The sequence below is a fragment of the Vombatus ursinus genome, unplaced genomic scaffold (genome assembly GCF_900497805.2).
Source record: "Vombatus ursinus unplaced genomic scaffold, bare-nosed wombat genome assembly UNPS02010461.1, whole genome shotgun sequence".
NCBI classification, from domain to species: Eukaryota; Metazoa; Chordata; class Mammalia; order Diprotodontia; family Vombatidae; genus Vombatus; species Vombatus ursinus.
The window spans coordinates 6,504,849-6,520,887 of NW_020950239.1; the positions used below are offsets into that span (position 1 = coordinate 6,504,849).

The window sequence follows — 16,039 nt, forward strand, 5'->3', positions numbered from 1 at the left end:
TGCTTACTGGCATTCGCTTGTTTCCTAGAATATGATTCCCACTTTAAAGGACACACAGCAGGGTTAAACACTTCCTCATGTTAAACGGATTACTGAATATGATTAAATCTCATAGCATAAAAGTGTTCAGATCCCAAGGACAGGAAACTCTTGGCAAAAAGAATTTCAAATATTAACATCTGAGGAAGTATAGTCTTGGCTAAAAGACTCAGAATGTTCTAAACTGTTTTGTGTCATAGACCCTCTGGCTATTTCCTGGGGAAGCCTATGGACACCTTCTCAGAATCATGTTTTTAAATACGTAACATAAAGTAAACAGAAGCCTATTTTAAAAGGACGACAATTACATTCAAATAGAGATATTAAAATAAAAATACCAGTTCATGGTCTCCAGATTAAGAACACCCTATCTAAACAATACTTTCATCACAAAATTAGGGAAGGTAAAGGACAAATAATTTCTACCTTTTAACACAATTATACAATATTCTCTAATTCTGAAGGAATGGCTAAGTGACACTTTCACAATTCTCTAAAATACTTTTCACTGGCAACGCAGAACTTGACTAAATGCAGGCATTTTTCTCCTACAATTTTAATTTCCATGATAGACATCTAAGTATCTATGGAGCATTTCGTCAGCCTCCACCAGAAAAACAAAATGATGAAAAAAATTTTAAATCATAAAGGAAAAAGAATTTTTCAAGAAATTAAGAGAAAATTAATCAGAATGAATAAAAGATTACTAATAAATTTCAAGTTCAACTAGAAATGCAAATAATCCTCACATTAAATTATAATACTACAAAAGAGGGAGAGAAAAAGCACAAAAGAAAAGACTATTTTGCCTTATCGTTATTATCCGGTCCCCTGTCTTGTCTTTCTGCTTATCGATATCTATATGTGCTCCAGTGAACTCCCGAATAGCATTGATATTACAGCCGCCCCTTCCAATCACTCTGGAAATAACTGTTGATGGAACGGAAACTTTCTTTGATCTATTTTCAAAAAAAGGGAGAAAAAGAAAAATAGTTGTTAATGAGTAGCAAAACAATGGGGAAAAAAAAATCACTAAACATTTCTATGCTAAATAGAATTGAATGTTATTCCTTATATGGCTAAACTTTATGCCATTTCATCTTCAGTCTCTTATCCTCCACTACACGAATGGAGAAAATGTAACCAGGTAGGGGACCAGGGAGAGATAAACATCTCCTGTCCTGAATGCCTGTTCTTATCGCCACATTTCTTTCCTCTTCTGTGGGCATTTGTTTTGGGTTAAAATTCATCTTCCTTTATTCTTTAACACGTGAAGTGTTATAGTGTGACTGTAAATCCACACAACCTACAGGTACAAAAGACTGCCTTAAACCTAGAAATCCAGTGAGTTTTTGAACCATCATTTTAAGTATAGTAGAACTTCATTTTTCCATTAACTGGCGATAGAGGGAAATCTGAGTTGAAGAAAACCTGGAATTAAAAAGGTAAGAATGATTCATCAGGTTCAAGAATAGATAGGCTCATATACATATACATGTATATACATATATGCATGTATATGTATATATGTGTGTATGTATGTATAAGGAGAGAGACTCTCAATACACAATATTCATTTGAAATAGATATTCACACAAACTTAATCATGAAGTTTTTAACATTTTTATTTTCTTACAGGGATTCAATATGGTCATTGTAACTAACCGAACTACAAATTGTTTAGTAGTCATTTCTTCATTAACACAATCTGAATGATCTCTGAATGTTTAACTGTCTATGGAACTATGTTTTCATTTTAATGCCATTTTCAGGCACAGGTTGTTTTCTTTCCAGGGATGATTCCTCAACACCAGGTACATAATCGTAATAAGAGAGACTCAAGTGAAACACTTACTTTGGTTTTAATTACATTTGGAAGATGCTTTGATTTTCTAATTCTAAGTTAACAGCTTCAGAAAGAAGCAAATTTCAAACTGTTCTGAACTTGAACATTATGAATTAAATGAAAAGAAAATGAAAGTTTAGGATCTTCATTCCAATTTTTTTCTGGATCACTGACATTTTGTTATCATTTGATTTGGCGCAAAATGTTCTCCATACCACTCTGGCATTTGATTTCAAATTTGGAGGCAGAAAACTTTCTAGAAGTCCTTGTGAGAAATGGAGATATCATTTCGATGTCACAAAACCTTAATACTTAAAATATAAAATTAAAACTGGAATAACAAGGAAGAACATTTTACCTAGAAAGACGTGATGAAAAGTTGCAGAGTGAGGTGAGCAGAACCAAGAGGGCAATTTATACGGTAATAACAATACTGGAAAGACCAACCCTTAGAAAAACCTAGGACCTCTGGGTCAACACAATAACCAACTATGATTCCAGAGGACTCATGATGAAACATGCTACAAAGCCCTCCAGATAGAAGAAAGGTAATAACAGACAGACTGAAGAACACTACAGTTCTCTGGGAATGGCTAATTTAGGAATTTATTATTTTTTTTTAATAGGAGTAGAACAGCTTGGGATAGGAGGAAGGGAGAGAATTCAGAGCTGAAAATGAAATAACAAATGAATTTTAAGAAAAGAACATTTCACTGACCTTCTTACAACTTCCTTCCAGCCATCTTCCCTCTTCTGCCCACGTTTAGGACTAGCTACTGTCAACTTCCCATTTGGTGAAGAAAGTGGAGAGGAAGCAGATTTTGTGCAGGTGGACAATGAATTCCCAGATACCTCACTGATAGTTTCAGACAATCTTAAAGAGAAAAGGGGGAAAACCTATTAAATGTATTTTAAAAAGTTAAACGAAACAAAGAGTAAAAGTGTTGGAGAAGTAATTTCATCTGCCATCGCACATGTTTTATCAATGAGGTTAAAACTTGGTGCAAAAGCATCAAGTGTGTAGCACTTCACACAAATAGAGGGGCTAATAAGCTCTAATAATCATAAGTCAGTGTATTATTTGAAAACATGCCAATGATGACTTTCTACTTTCCTGGGAAAGCAGTAATTTCAAATTTATTTAAAGTACTTGAAATACTTGAAATGTGTTTATTCGTAGAAGTCTACATTTTTAACTTAAAAAGAAAAACACACATAATGACCAAATTAACATCACTTAACAAAAAATTCAAATTTTCTAACTCCGAGATATTCTAATTTCGAAATGGGTCATAAATCCTCAATCGAGGGCTAGAAGGGAGCTTATGTACAGAGGAGCAAACTGGGCCCCAGAGGGCAGAACTGACTTGTGGTTCAGTCTTGTTCCCCCTGCAGCCGAAAGAAAACTGAAAGACCACAAAGCACAAAATAAAGCACAGGGCAAAGAAAAGAACACTGGACTGGAAGCGGAAAAGCTAGGTTCAAGTCTTTGCTCTGGTCATTTACAAGATGTGTGAACTCAGGCCAGTAGTGATACGAACCTTGGTCTACTTATAAAATGGTGATAATACTCATTTTTCTATTTACTTTGAAGGGTTCTGTTTTGTCTTTTGGCCAGATCTTTGTATATTGTAAATTTCTATATAAATGTGAGCTCATGGGGCAGCTAGGGGGTGGTGCAGTGAATAGCGCTCTAGCCTTGGAGTCAGGAGGACCTGAGTTCAAATCCAACCTCAGACACTTAACACTTACTACCTGTATAACCCTGGCAAGTCACTTAACCCCCAACTGCCTCACCAAAAAAAAAAAACAAAGCGAAAAAATAGATAAATGTGAACTGCTAATGCCCCATCAATTCTACTTGAGGAAAAAAAATGTCATTTAGCAAGGGAAAAACAAAGCCTATACAATATTTAACAAGTTCAGCATTAAGATGTAACTCAATCAGACTTACTAGCAGAGTTAAAACAGAAATTTAAATGGAACTGACTTGACAGAAGTCTTGGCGGCCACGGCCTTCCTCTCCTCTTTGGGAAAGGTGACGAGCACGGACGGCTGCTTCTTGCCACCGGGCGCTGGCAGCGGGGCAGCGGAGCACTGGCTGTCACTCTTGCGGCTGCTGTTGCTGTTGCTGCTCTCATCACTGCAGCTGGAGATCCTCATGTTGTCACTGTCGCCGCTCTCGCTCGTGCTGCTGCTTTTTGACTCTCCGTTCACCTTTTCTGCTTGGTTAAATGAGATGGGCAGCTGATCATCAAATATGATCTGCACATTTTCTGGAGTGATTTTATTTTTTCTGTTTTTCCTTTTGGAACTGGAGGTGGTCATGGTATTGTTTCTTTTACCATGGGAACCCGCCAAAGTCGTCCAGGTTGCAGATATACCTATGGTGGTGGTGGTTGTGGCACTGGGAGGCTCCATGGGAACTTCAGGCTCATCTAGTAGGACAGAAAAGGGATGGGAAAGATCATCAAAATCACAAGGGAAGTCGTTCAAATACAAATACATCACAAGGCTTAAACGACGTGTGAAATTGTGACCTACTGTTCCTACGTGAAACTGTCAAGGAATTTCAAATTTAAAAAGAATCATGACTATTTGATAATATAATTATAATTATACAGCTTCTGCATTTACAAATAAAAGGTTCCTTACATGGTGTTTATACCTACTGTTTCTAGTGCAAAAAAGAATTTTCTTTAATGACTAATTTCTGAGGTAATAATTCACATTTTCTAAATGTTTCGAAATTTAGCCGGAAGAGACCTTATTTTATAGATGAGAAACCTGAGGCTCAGAAAGCTGAGGTGACTAGCCTGAGATGACCCAAGGAAAGGGGAACACGTGGGATTCAGTCACCAGCCCTATGACTGGGTTCAGCAATATTTCCTACTGCATCGCAAGGCTGCTCTAACAGTTTTCCCTAACCTTGTCCCTCAGAAATGGTAAACAAGGGTTAAATGTAAAACACTACATGGTACTAGATGCTGCTTAGGGGTCAGCAAGGAAATGCTAATTTCCTTCTTCCTCCCAAACAAACACCATTAACTCTTTTCTCCCAATCTGATTCACACATAATTTCCCAGGGCTGGAATAAATGCATGCAAAGGGAAAGGGAGAAGGGAAGAAAGTTAGAATGAAGGGGGAGAAAGGCAAATTAAGTCCCACTAGTGCCAGGAGAAGACAGTAAGACAGAAGTAACTTCCTGGTCCTTATTCCTCTGACATAAACAGATTCTAAATATAAATGCTGCATTCCATCACATTAAAAGGCATCCCCCTTTTCATTCAAAGATAAGAAGAAATATTACTGGGCTTAACTGATTGTTAATGTTGTCATTATGTAACTGTGTCAAATTTATTTATTTAAAGGAAATGAGAACAAACAAGAATTATTAAGTTTGCAAGTTAGTAGTGGTGGAAGATACAGGTACTCACATGATTATTAATTTGTAACTTACCAATTTAAGGGTAAGAATATAATTAAAAATAAATATCTTTAAAAAGTACAACATAGACTTTAAGAGTTTTGGAATATCTAAATGCTTTTGTACAGTTCAAATGACCAACAGGAAAGAAAAGAATGAAATATGACTTTTGATAGAAATGTATTACATAGATAAGAAAATGAAGAAAGCATGCCTTATTATGTATATTACAAGAATACCTTCAACTTTAAGTTTTTCTTTCTCTTGAGCAGCTTGTAGTTCAAAGTTTTCTTTATTTTTTGCTTCAATTTCTTCTAGTTTTCTTCTTTGTTCTTCTTTTTTCTTTCTTCTCTTTTCCTTTCTCTTTTCTCTTTTGGCAGCCAGAGCCAACCTCCTACTTTCTTCCCTTAACTATTGAGGAAAATATTAAAGAGAGATTGTAACACCTTAATCCTAACCAAGAACAATTCTCATTTCATACCAGAAATGATAACTTCTGAACTCAAAGTGTAAAGTACTGAAACAAATCTGATTCTTTTAAAAATCTCAAACATTACTGTCTTTATGGGTAAGCTCACATTGACATCGTCCAAAATTACAAGAGAATGTGTCTGAACTTGAAAGACACTCAGGAAACACTCAGTAAGTAATCAATGACTGAGAGAACAGAAATAGGCCTCTGAGATCCCTTAGCTAGTATGATAACTCAATTGTTTTCTATTATTAAAGAATGTCATCTCTTAATGCCTTATCTCTTGATCTATAACCTTTAGCTCCAAAACTATCAGCAAGATATTTATACTTAGATATCAGAGAATCACAGAATTTCAGATGGAAGAGACCCCTAATGGACTTCTCATGTGACCCCAAATCCGCAAAAAAAAAAAACACCATCTAGTATTCAATTGTGCCAAAATAAAATTCATGATCTTCACTACCCAGATGATAGATCATTGTTCCATATCTTCCCAGTTTTTAAAAGAAATAATTACCTTTAATAATAATAAAAATCATTCTCCAACTCAACTAGAGTCAAAACCTTCGAGTGCTCATTAAAGCCTCAACTTCCTCCAAGCTGAAAAAATTCTGTTTCTTTCATCTTTCACAATTTCAGACTTGGAATCTTCTATTTCAACAATCCCTATCCACAACTCATTTCCTCCTCCAATCCATCTTGTATACTTCATCTACACTGGTTATGTTTACCTTTTTCTTAAGACCCCACAAAACCTCTACACTGTCTTGCCAAACTAGTCCAAGTATCTGTCCTCAAATTAAAAACGTCCATAATCTTATTCCACTTTATTCATCTACCACTGATTCTTATGACTTGGCTATATATACATACACACACACACACACACACACACACACACACATCCTCTATCATCAATAACACAAGATAAACATTTATGAAATTTTGCCTTTTTCCAAACAACAAAACTTTCTAGAACATGGGTTAAAATATACCTAAGCCAACTAAGGTCCCCCGCAAACAATGTTAGAAAGTTAGTCTTTCATAGCTGAAGATGTGTTATTCTTAACTGAAAACATCTGCCCTTCCTCAAAGGGTTTCTGGGTAAGGGAAGCCATGAAGAAAGAGCCTTTTGCAAAATTGGCTGCATAGGAGGGCAACATCAAAACTAGAGGATGATGCAGTCTGTATATTCTCCACCTGGCGAGAATGTGCAGGAAAAGGAAAACAACTACCAACTTTGTGGAGCAGGCAATAGTGCCAGAATTCCACAGCTCAAAAAGTGTCTTCCTGTGCATTCCAGAAATTTAAGGAGTGTTTGACTTAACAAGTTCCTTCTTGAGGGAAAAATACTTCAATGAGAAGACTTCCTGCAATTTTTGACGCAGGTTATTTTCCAATGAGACGTCACAAATTAGCTGACATCCTTCCGTGAAGAGGAGTTCCAGTTTGAGAACATTATGCGAGAGCAGCTTCGGCTAGGGAGGAGGAGGATTGAGAAGGTGACAGAACCGTGCCTGGAGCCTTGGTGGCATTTGGTGTGCCGCTAAAAACACCAGTGCTTTTATAGCAGCATGTTGCCAATCGGTATGATTTGTCTAGAAAATTTCGGACCCACAGGACCTTCAGTCCAACTGAGCCCGTCTCTAGCAGAGCCACTCCAGTGAATTTACCATTCATCACCCTCCTATCTTGCTCTTCGTCCCATTTCCCTAGGAAAGAAGAAGGAGCTCTGCGATAGCTGTCTACCCAAGAGAAAGAGGTCAAAGGCCTTCCTCAAGTGACTCTCCAATTCTTTCCCTCCTTGCCCTGTCCCACACCAACATTTTAAGTAACCAAAACCTCTACAACTGATGTGTTTATGCAGTTCTTTTCTGTAGTCACAGGCTAATGGAACACAGGCACAGTCCCAGACGACACAGAGCATAAGATGAACTGCTGTGCTATAAAAGGGCTTTAGAATTCCACTTGGATCTCCTTGGAATCATAATAGACCGTTTATGCTGAGTGTAAGACCATGCTTGCCCCTGGCACCAGGGAGGAATGAAATGCCACTGCATTCAATAAAGAATAGGTTCTTAAGGGGCAGTTAGGTGGCACAGTGGATAGAGCACCAGCCCTGAAGTCAGGAGGACCAGAGTTCAAATCCGGTCTCAGACCAAACACTTGACACTTACTAGCTGTGTGACCCTGGGCAAGTCACTTAACCCCAACTGCCTTAAAAAAAAAAAAAAAAAGAATAGGTTCTTAAATGATCACACACAGAACTGGAGAAGGACACTTCATTTGTAAGAAGACATCACTCCATCTGGACTTTAAAATTAGCATTGGTACAATAATCAAGGACACTCTCTGTAGATCCATGATATTTGGAAGCAATATCAAATAACTTTAGAACAACTATGTCAATAATTAGAATAGAACTTACAAGAATATGTAATGACAGTAGCCACAGATTGAATTTTAAAGCTGTATTGCTTTTATCACCCTCTATGGTGACTAAGTTAATCTGCCTTAAGACATTTTTTTTTTGGTTCTTATGATACATCGTTCACATCTATGGTCTGTTGTACATGTATGTAGACATAGTTATAGGTGTGCATGCATGCATGCATACATACATGTATGTGTCACCTCCCCTTACTGAAAGTTAAGTTCCTCAAGACAAGGTATTACTTACTGATTTTTCTGTCTTTCTCTCCCCAGTGTACAGTAGAGGCCTTGGAATTTAGTGGTTACTAAATAAGTGCTGGCTGAGTGATTGAGTACTTAAGGTATTCTCTGATTTTCTGTACTTTTTATTGCTAAATGATGAACTAACACTTTGATGACTTAAGAAAATTAGCTGGGGCAGCTAGGTGTCACAGAGGATAGAGCACCGGCCCTGGAGCCAGGCGGACCTGAGTTCAGATCTCGCCTCAGAAACATAACACTCACTAGCTGTGTGACTCTGGGCAAGTCACTTTACTCCAATTGCTCACCAAAAAACGAACAAAACAAACAAAAATTAGCTAATACAAATGAACAGAATGCTGTTTAATCTGCTGGTAAAGAAGGGGATTACCTTTTCCAAGTCTAACTCCTCCAAAAGGATGCTTGCGTTTTTGTTTGCTTCAGCAGCCTGTCTATCTTTGGCTTGTACTATTGACTCCATACACAGGTGGCACTTTTTCAGCATCTCCTAAAAGGAAAAAGGAAATAAATTTCCAATCTGAAAGAAGATGGTTATAGGACATGAAATTCATGGCATAAATTCGTAAGATATGGTTTTCATACTACACTGGAAAGAAAGTTGGTCTCAGTTGGCAGTAAGACATGGGTTCCAGTCCCAGGACAGCCACATACTGGCCATGTGACCCTGGCCGAGTCTCTCCCCTCTCCCCATCTCAGACAACTCCCAAGACAATCTGGGCAGAGAAGGTACTGACCTGCCCTGAGTGATGTGCACTTGGACTGATGAAATCACAGGTCCAGTCTCTTTTCCCTATTTAAGCCCCACACTCCCAAATCAGAGTAAAATAAAATCTGAAAATGGGAGGCTGACAGTCTAAATGTTGGCTTAAATAAATAAGCAAAACACACACACACACACACACACACACCCTTCTCTGTGGTCTAAGACATAAGGTGTTTCACAAAGACATAAAGAGCCATTTAATTGATCTGGGCACTAGAGATGTTACAAAGAAAAATGAATTGCTTATAATTTCAGCTGTAACACCCAACTAATGAAGGCAGATGAAACAGCAAAGGGCTTTGTTCAATGCAATTCAATAAACATTTAGTAAGCACTAACGTGCCAGGCATCATGCTAAGCACTAAAGATATGAAAAAAAAAGCAAAAGACAGTGCCTGCCCACTAGAAGCTTCCAGTCATAATGAAGGAGACAGCATGCAAACAAGATATAGGGAGGATAAATTGGGGGGGAGTCTCAGAGAGAAGTCAATAAGGCAAAAAGTCTAGAAAATCTTTCTTGCAGAAGGTGGGGCTTTTGCTAAGAAAAGGAAGCCAGGAGGCAGAGAGGAGGAGAAAATTCAAAGCATAGGGGAGAGGCCAGTGAAAATCCAGAGTTGAGAGATGAAATGTTTTCTGGAAGGAACAGCATGGAAGACAGTCTCATAGAACCACAAAATACAGAGAGAGGTCTAAGAAGATTGTAAAGATAGGAAGGGATGCTGAAAGCCAGATGATCTGATATTTAATCTTGGAGGTAACAGTAAGTCATTAGAGTTGAGTGAACTGAGGGTCAGATATGGTCAGACCTGTGCTCTGGGAAGACTATTGACAGGTAAATGAAGGACTGATTGGAGTGGGGACTAACTTAAGACAGGGAGAATAGGCTCCTGTAATCTCAGAGGCACGCGGTGATGAGGGTCTGCATCAGGCTGCTTGCAGCATTAGAGGAGACATGTTACCAAGGTAAAAATTACAGAGCTTGACAACTGACTGGGTATGGAGGCTGAGAGTGATTTTACTTAACAGATGCAGGAAAAAAGGCCTTCGCAAAGCACAGGCATGGAAGGGCTGCATTCAGGAAAAACATAATAAAATGTGTCTCTCAAAAACCAAAAGCTACCATTGTGTGAAATGGGAAAATAGAAATTTTCCAAATAAATATGAGAGTAACGTAAATATGCTCCCTTTTCCCACTGTAATTTGATACAGCTGTGGAAATGCCAACAAAATGTAGAAGAAAATAATAAAAAAGAAAGCTATTATATACCCCCAAAGAAGCCACTGATAAGAAGTCTTCATGTACATCAAAACAGTGACAGCATCACTTTTTGTGATAGCAAAGAATTGAAAACAAAGTAGACTCCCAGAAATTGGGTGCATAGCTAAACAAATTGTGGTGTGCATGTGTGCATGCGTGCGTGTGTGTGTGTGTGTCTGTGAGAAAGACAGACAGAGAGATGGAATATTTTCACACTATAAGAAACAATGCATGTGATGAACACAGAAAAGCCTGGCACTTTCTAGTGGAGGAACCCCACATGTAAATAGGTAAAATATATAAGATAATTGAAGCAAGAATTGAGGAGATAAAAAGCAGAAGGATGAGGCAAGACTTACCCAGGGGAGGTACACCTGAAATAAGTCTTGAAAAATTCTAAGGGTTCAGAGGCCAAGACGAGGAAGGACTATATTCCAGGGATGGGTTTGTCTTGCCCATGCCAAGGCAAAGAAGAGATGGAATATTGAGTTTGGGGAATCAGAAAGCAGGTAATATGACAGATCACAGAAGCCTTGAAATTCTAAGTTGGGCAGCTTTTATTTTCTGCTAGAGAAAAAGAGAGCCACTGAAAATTCCTGAAAAGGGGAAAAATACCATCAAAATGGTGCCTTAGCAGAATGAATTCAAGCAAGAAGAGCCTGAGAAAGACCACTTAAACAAGTCCAAGTGACAAGGAAAATGGATGAAAGTCACTCTGTGGCAAAGGCAGAGGAGAAAAAAAGGAATGGGAGGGATGTAGTGGAAGCAGAATTGTGTGTATACATCAGTGGTCAAACTCTTCACCTTATTTGTGCTTACCAGGTGTGCTTACACTGCCTTTGCATGACCAGAAATTTTGATTCCTCATAGATGATAGTATTCTATGACTGGCAGCCATACAAGAGAATAAGATGGAAAACAAGAATAGGGCCTGGACCTGTGATTTCATTGATCCACCAATGCAGATAAGCAGTTTCTCTGCCACTGAGCCTTAGACAATGGCCCAAGGAAACAGAAGTCTAGCGTAGCATTCCAGAGCACGTATATGTCAGAAGTGGGACGTGGACCTAGTTCTTCCTGGGTTTGAGGCTATCTGCTACACAACAGCACCCAACAAAGTGAACAAATATGTGGAAAAACAGGACTTTGTTTCAGGGCAAAGATTTATGTCACTGAAAAATGTGACATTTCCCAAATGTAGCCCAGCATAGTCTCTGCTTCTAATCAGACTTTAAGCCCAGTTTACTGTGGGCTCAAAATATATCTATTTATGGGCAAGCCTATGGCTCATCCACCTGCAAATTCAGCCTGAATAATAGTTCTTGTCTAGCCACGTGTTTTTATCCTACACAGGTAACAAGGTTTACCTCTTTTTGAGCAACTATGGATCTCACTGAGACGTTTTATGTCATACTGGAGCTCAATTTAATTAACCCAGTGTCATCTGTAAACAGGAGCCAAACGATAGGATTTCACTGTCTTCACTTCTCCGACGGGAAATCCATATAGGTCGCCCTCCACAAAAAAAGCAAACAAACAACTCTGGAGAGCAGCTCGCCACAGGTTTTGTTTTGCTTGACATGAATGATCAGAGGCTGATTAAACAAACTTTCTCTGTTGTTGTATCTATTAAGCAGTCTAACATGATCTTAACATACTAGACCTCAAGAAGACCCAAGCTGAATCTTACCTGAAATGCATATGAGCTGCACAACCCAGGGCAAGTCTCTTACCCTCCCTGTGCCTCAGTTTCCTCTTCTGTAACACGGGGATAATAATAGCACCTACCTCCCAGGATTGTCTATGGTGGTGATCAAATGAGTTAACATGTGTAAAGTGCTTTGAAAACGTTAAAGCACTATGTAAATGCTAGCTGTAATTATTAGCTCTTTTATGCACAAGAAACATCTTGTTGGATGAGACCTTTTAAGGCTACATTGTGTTCTGAAAGATCAAAGCTCTTTTTCATAATTAGCAATCAGAATGTAGATAGTAGGACCTTCCTTAGACACTCAGCCACAAACCTTTCTCATCTTGATGGCTATAAAGATTTGATCTGTTGGAGAACACATCTGGTGAAAGTGTTCTGCTGCTTTCCTTTTCATAATTTCACCAAGTATACACTTTGTAATTGGTATAAATTATCCTCAAAAATTTTATAGAGATGAGAAAGTAGTATGCTAATAAGGGTGTCTGATTTTCTGTCAACATTTAGGTCTTTCTCTCTCTCTCTCACATATTATAAAAACAGTTCCCTAACCTCTTCAAATAATGTTTGCCTCTAGCTCAGGATTGTTCTTCACATATCTGGGGCTAGCCTAGCACCTATTCTCATCTTTTACTAAACTCATGTCCTTAAAAAGCACATTAGAGACTGGGATGTTAGGATCCAATGTGGTAATTCCACTGACCTGATGGACAAAAGAGTTTGTTGCAGAACATTGAACAGAATAAGATCTTTCCTCTTTTTCTTTTACAGTCAGCACAGTTGCATCTTTAAATGTTTGGGGGATGATGAAACTGTTTTTGTGAGGGAATTATGCTGAAAAGAATAAGCTTCAGTCATTTAGAAAGTTCAGCCAGTTTAGAACACATCATTGGCTGATAATGGCAGATAAATAAAATATTACTGTAATACTGAATTGTGACGTTCACATGAAAAATGATTACTACTAATACTAGAATAATAGACATGTACACAGATATATACATGTAGATATCCTACATTTAGGACTCTGACACATCTACTTAGCATTGTCATGTTTACAAAGTATGCGAAAAGAGCTGTGAATCTCAGAGAATTATTTTAGCCACATGGTTCCGGCAGCATACAGCTGATGCAAAAGAGTAACTTACCTTATCTGTGATAGTTGCTATATATCTCATGCACTCAGAATCGGAGGGAAACTGATTAACTTCTTTCACCAAGTAACGCACCACTTTCACATGACCCTGAAAATAAATTTCAATTTTACTTTGAGAGTGCTACAGAAATATCATTTAAAACGCAGTAAGATATTCTGCCTGAAGTGAAGTAGTTTATCATTCACATACAGGTAAAATTAACTGATGATTTGGTTACAAAGAATTCTATAACAAAGAATTCCTCAAGAAATGAGCTTTTCCCCGATACTTGTCACTGTATTGTTCCATAAAGAAATGACATGGCTGAGTGATGTTTAGATTATTAGGAAAGAGAAGAGTACCTAGGAATTTTTTTTCTCAAACATCAGGCAACCTCATATCCATCTGTACCCCAATACCCCAAACATCTCAACCACTATAGGTAAATACAATAAAAAATCCAAACCTCTCTAGATAACAAATCCTTTGTTGGGACAAAAAGGATTAGCAGAGTAGGAATGATTAAAGGATCAAAGACCTTTTTAGTTGCTAATTAAGAGAAAGTCTTGATAATGTTTCTATTTCTTTTGTAAGTCCTGAATATTACAAATATGTTTCAATCATCAAAACTTATTAATAGCTCTGTTCAGAATACCATGTTGGATACTGTGATGGATAGTAATTATCATGAAATGCCTACATAATGTACTAATATTCAGAAATGGTTGACTGCTCCTTACTATTCATCAAATGAATTTCATGTTCCATTCAAAGAGGTCTACAATCTGGTTACAAACTAATCTGACAATTTTACAGCCTAAATTCTATCCATTAGCCAACCTTAACCACGTAATAATATGCCACACACAAATGACCTTTTATACCTCAAAACTTTTGCTCCCACATTTTAATCTGCCTGTAATTTCCCCCCTTTACATTTTCACCAGTTAATATCCTACCCGCTATAGAAAGTCAAGCCATAATGCCAATTGCTCCATGATGCTTTCCCTGGCAATCACAATTAGCACTGATCAATCCCTCTTTCATAATACACCACTAATTAATAGGGCATTTACACATAATATTTTCTAGGCGGTTTTATTATCTCCCTCCTTCTAAGTTTTGTACAATTTTGTTTCTTGAACAGCATCTTAAAAAAATATAATAGGTACTTAGAGGAAACATACTCAATTCTTACTCTCAGAGTCTATTGAGCATGGAAGACAAATCCACATGACACATATAGATAATACCACAAGTCAACATAAGACCAGAGGTCAAAATGAACAATAAATACTTGAAGAGTTCAAGAAGGAGACCAATGTGGACTAGAATGAGAGAAGGCAAGACTGGAGGTAGGAATAAAGCATGGCCCTAAAGGCTGGCTAAGATTTAAGAGAGACAGAGATAATGCACAAAATGTTTGAGGAAACAGAAAAAGAACATACCTAGCTTAGACAAAAGTTTTGTATTTAAGAGTACTAAGTGAAAACTAAGTGAAAAGAGGAAAAGGGTCAGATCTGATAAATGACAGAAGGCAAAGAAATAGCCTAATAAAAGTAGTGGTACTTAAGAAAAATTAATTTAGTAGAGACATGCAAGCTAGATTTCTAGAAGCAAGATTACTAGAGGAAGGGAGACCAGTTAAGTCAGTGGGAAGGGAAGAATCACCCAATTGGGGGTGGGAACAGCAGGGTAAGCAGAAATAGGAAGAGGAAGGAGTCAGTGAGGGACACAGAAAATGAACAGAGACGGAAGATCAGCACAGATGGTTTAACAATTTGTTTTCTATTTCAAATATTTCATTACTACAAAAAAATTTTTGCTGGGTATAAAACAGAATTTTACTTGTACATGCTCAGGAATACAATTTTATCCCTCTAAATACAAATATACATTATTTAAGCTTTCAATTGTGGCAGGCACTTCAGTACTTTGAATTCTAATAGAAAGGACTTTAGATTTAAGTCCCGAGTCTGCTATTTATTTAGGAAAGTGATCATGAACAATGTTCTTCCTCATCTGTAAAATGGGAATGATTATGACCATATAATTTAATTTAAAATTATCAGTGTTATTTTGAGGAAAAGACGTCACATACTGTCAAGAGCTACATAAACGTGAGTCATTATTTCAATGTAATAATGTCACTACAAACCATAGATTATTTGCAAAAAGTGCTATGCTACCCATTCTACAGAGCAAGTGAAATTGCTACCACAAAATCACGGACTTCAAGATGAAGGAAACACAGAAGGCCATTTAGTGCAACACCTTTATCTCATATATGAGAAAACTAACTCCCTAAAAGGTGGAATATCTGCCCAAATGCAGAACAGTAAGCAGCTGAGCTGAAATTCAAACTCTAACCAACCCTAAGATGCCTCTGATTCCACGTCCCACACTCTCCTCCCCATAAAACTTCTCTTCTGACATCAGACACACGCTTTCAACGGCTGACGAGAATCTATTCAGTTTGTAGATGTCTACAAGGGCTAGCTAGACATTTCACTTCCTTCCTTTCTCTGTTAATATTTTAATTCAATGGCAAAGAAATGAGATAATGGTAATAATTAAGATAACAGCGATAACTAAACCTACATTCCTTTCTAACCTGCAAACCCGTGTTGGCTAACTGAAAACTCTGGATGGACAGAGCTGGTGATGCCAGAAGGCCCTCTCCCCTTGCTACT

The 16,039-nt window shown here is 37.7% G+C and overlaps 1 protein-coding gene across 6 annotated transcripts in view; it reads right to left on the bottom strand.

Moving 5' to 3' along the window:
• ANKRD17 (ankyrin repeat domain 17) overlaps window positions 1-16,039 on the bottom strand; it is a 115,919-nt gene that overhangs the window by 15,140 nt on the left and 84,740 nt on the right. For all 6 annotated transcript variants that reach the window (XM_027854598.1, XM_027854594.1, XM_027854593.1 and 3 more), the window contains 6 exons: window positions 13,359-13,454; window positions 8,852-8,968; window positions 5,552-5,723; window positions 3,876-4,323; window positions 2,604-2,759; window positions 849-998 (listed from right to left, as the gene is read on the bottom strand). In XM_027854598.1, coding sequence (XP_027710399.1) covers window positions 849-998; window positions 2,604-2,759; window positions 3,876-4,323; window positions 5,552-5,723; window positions 8,852-8,968; window positions 13,359-13,454 — 1,139 coding nt within the window. The remainder of the gene's footprint in view (window positions 1-848; window positions 999-2,603; window positions 2,760-3,875; window positions 4,324-5,551; window positions 5,724-8,851; window positions 8,969-13,358; window positions 13,455-16,039) is intronic.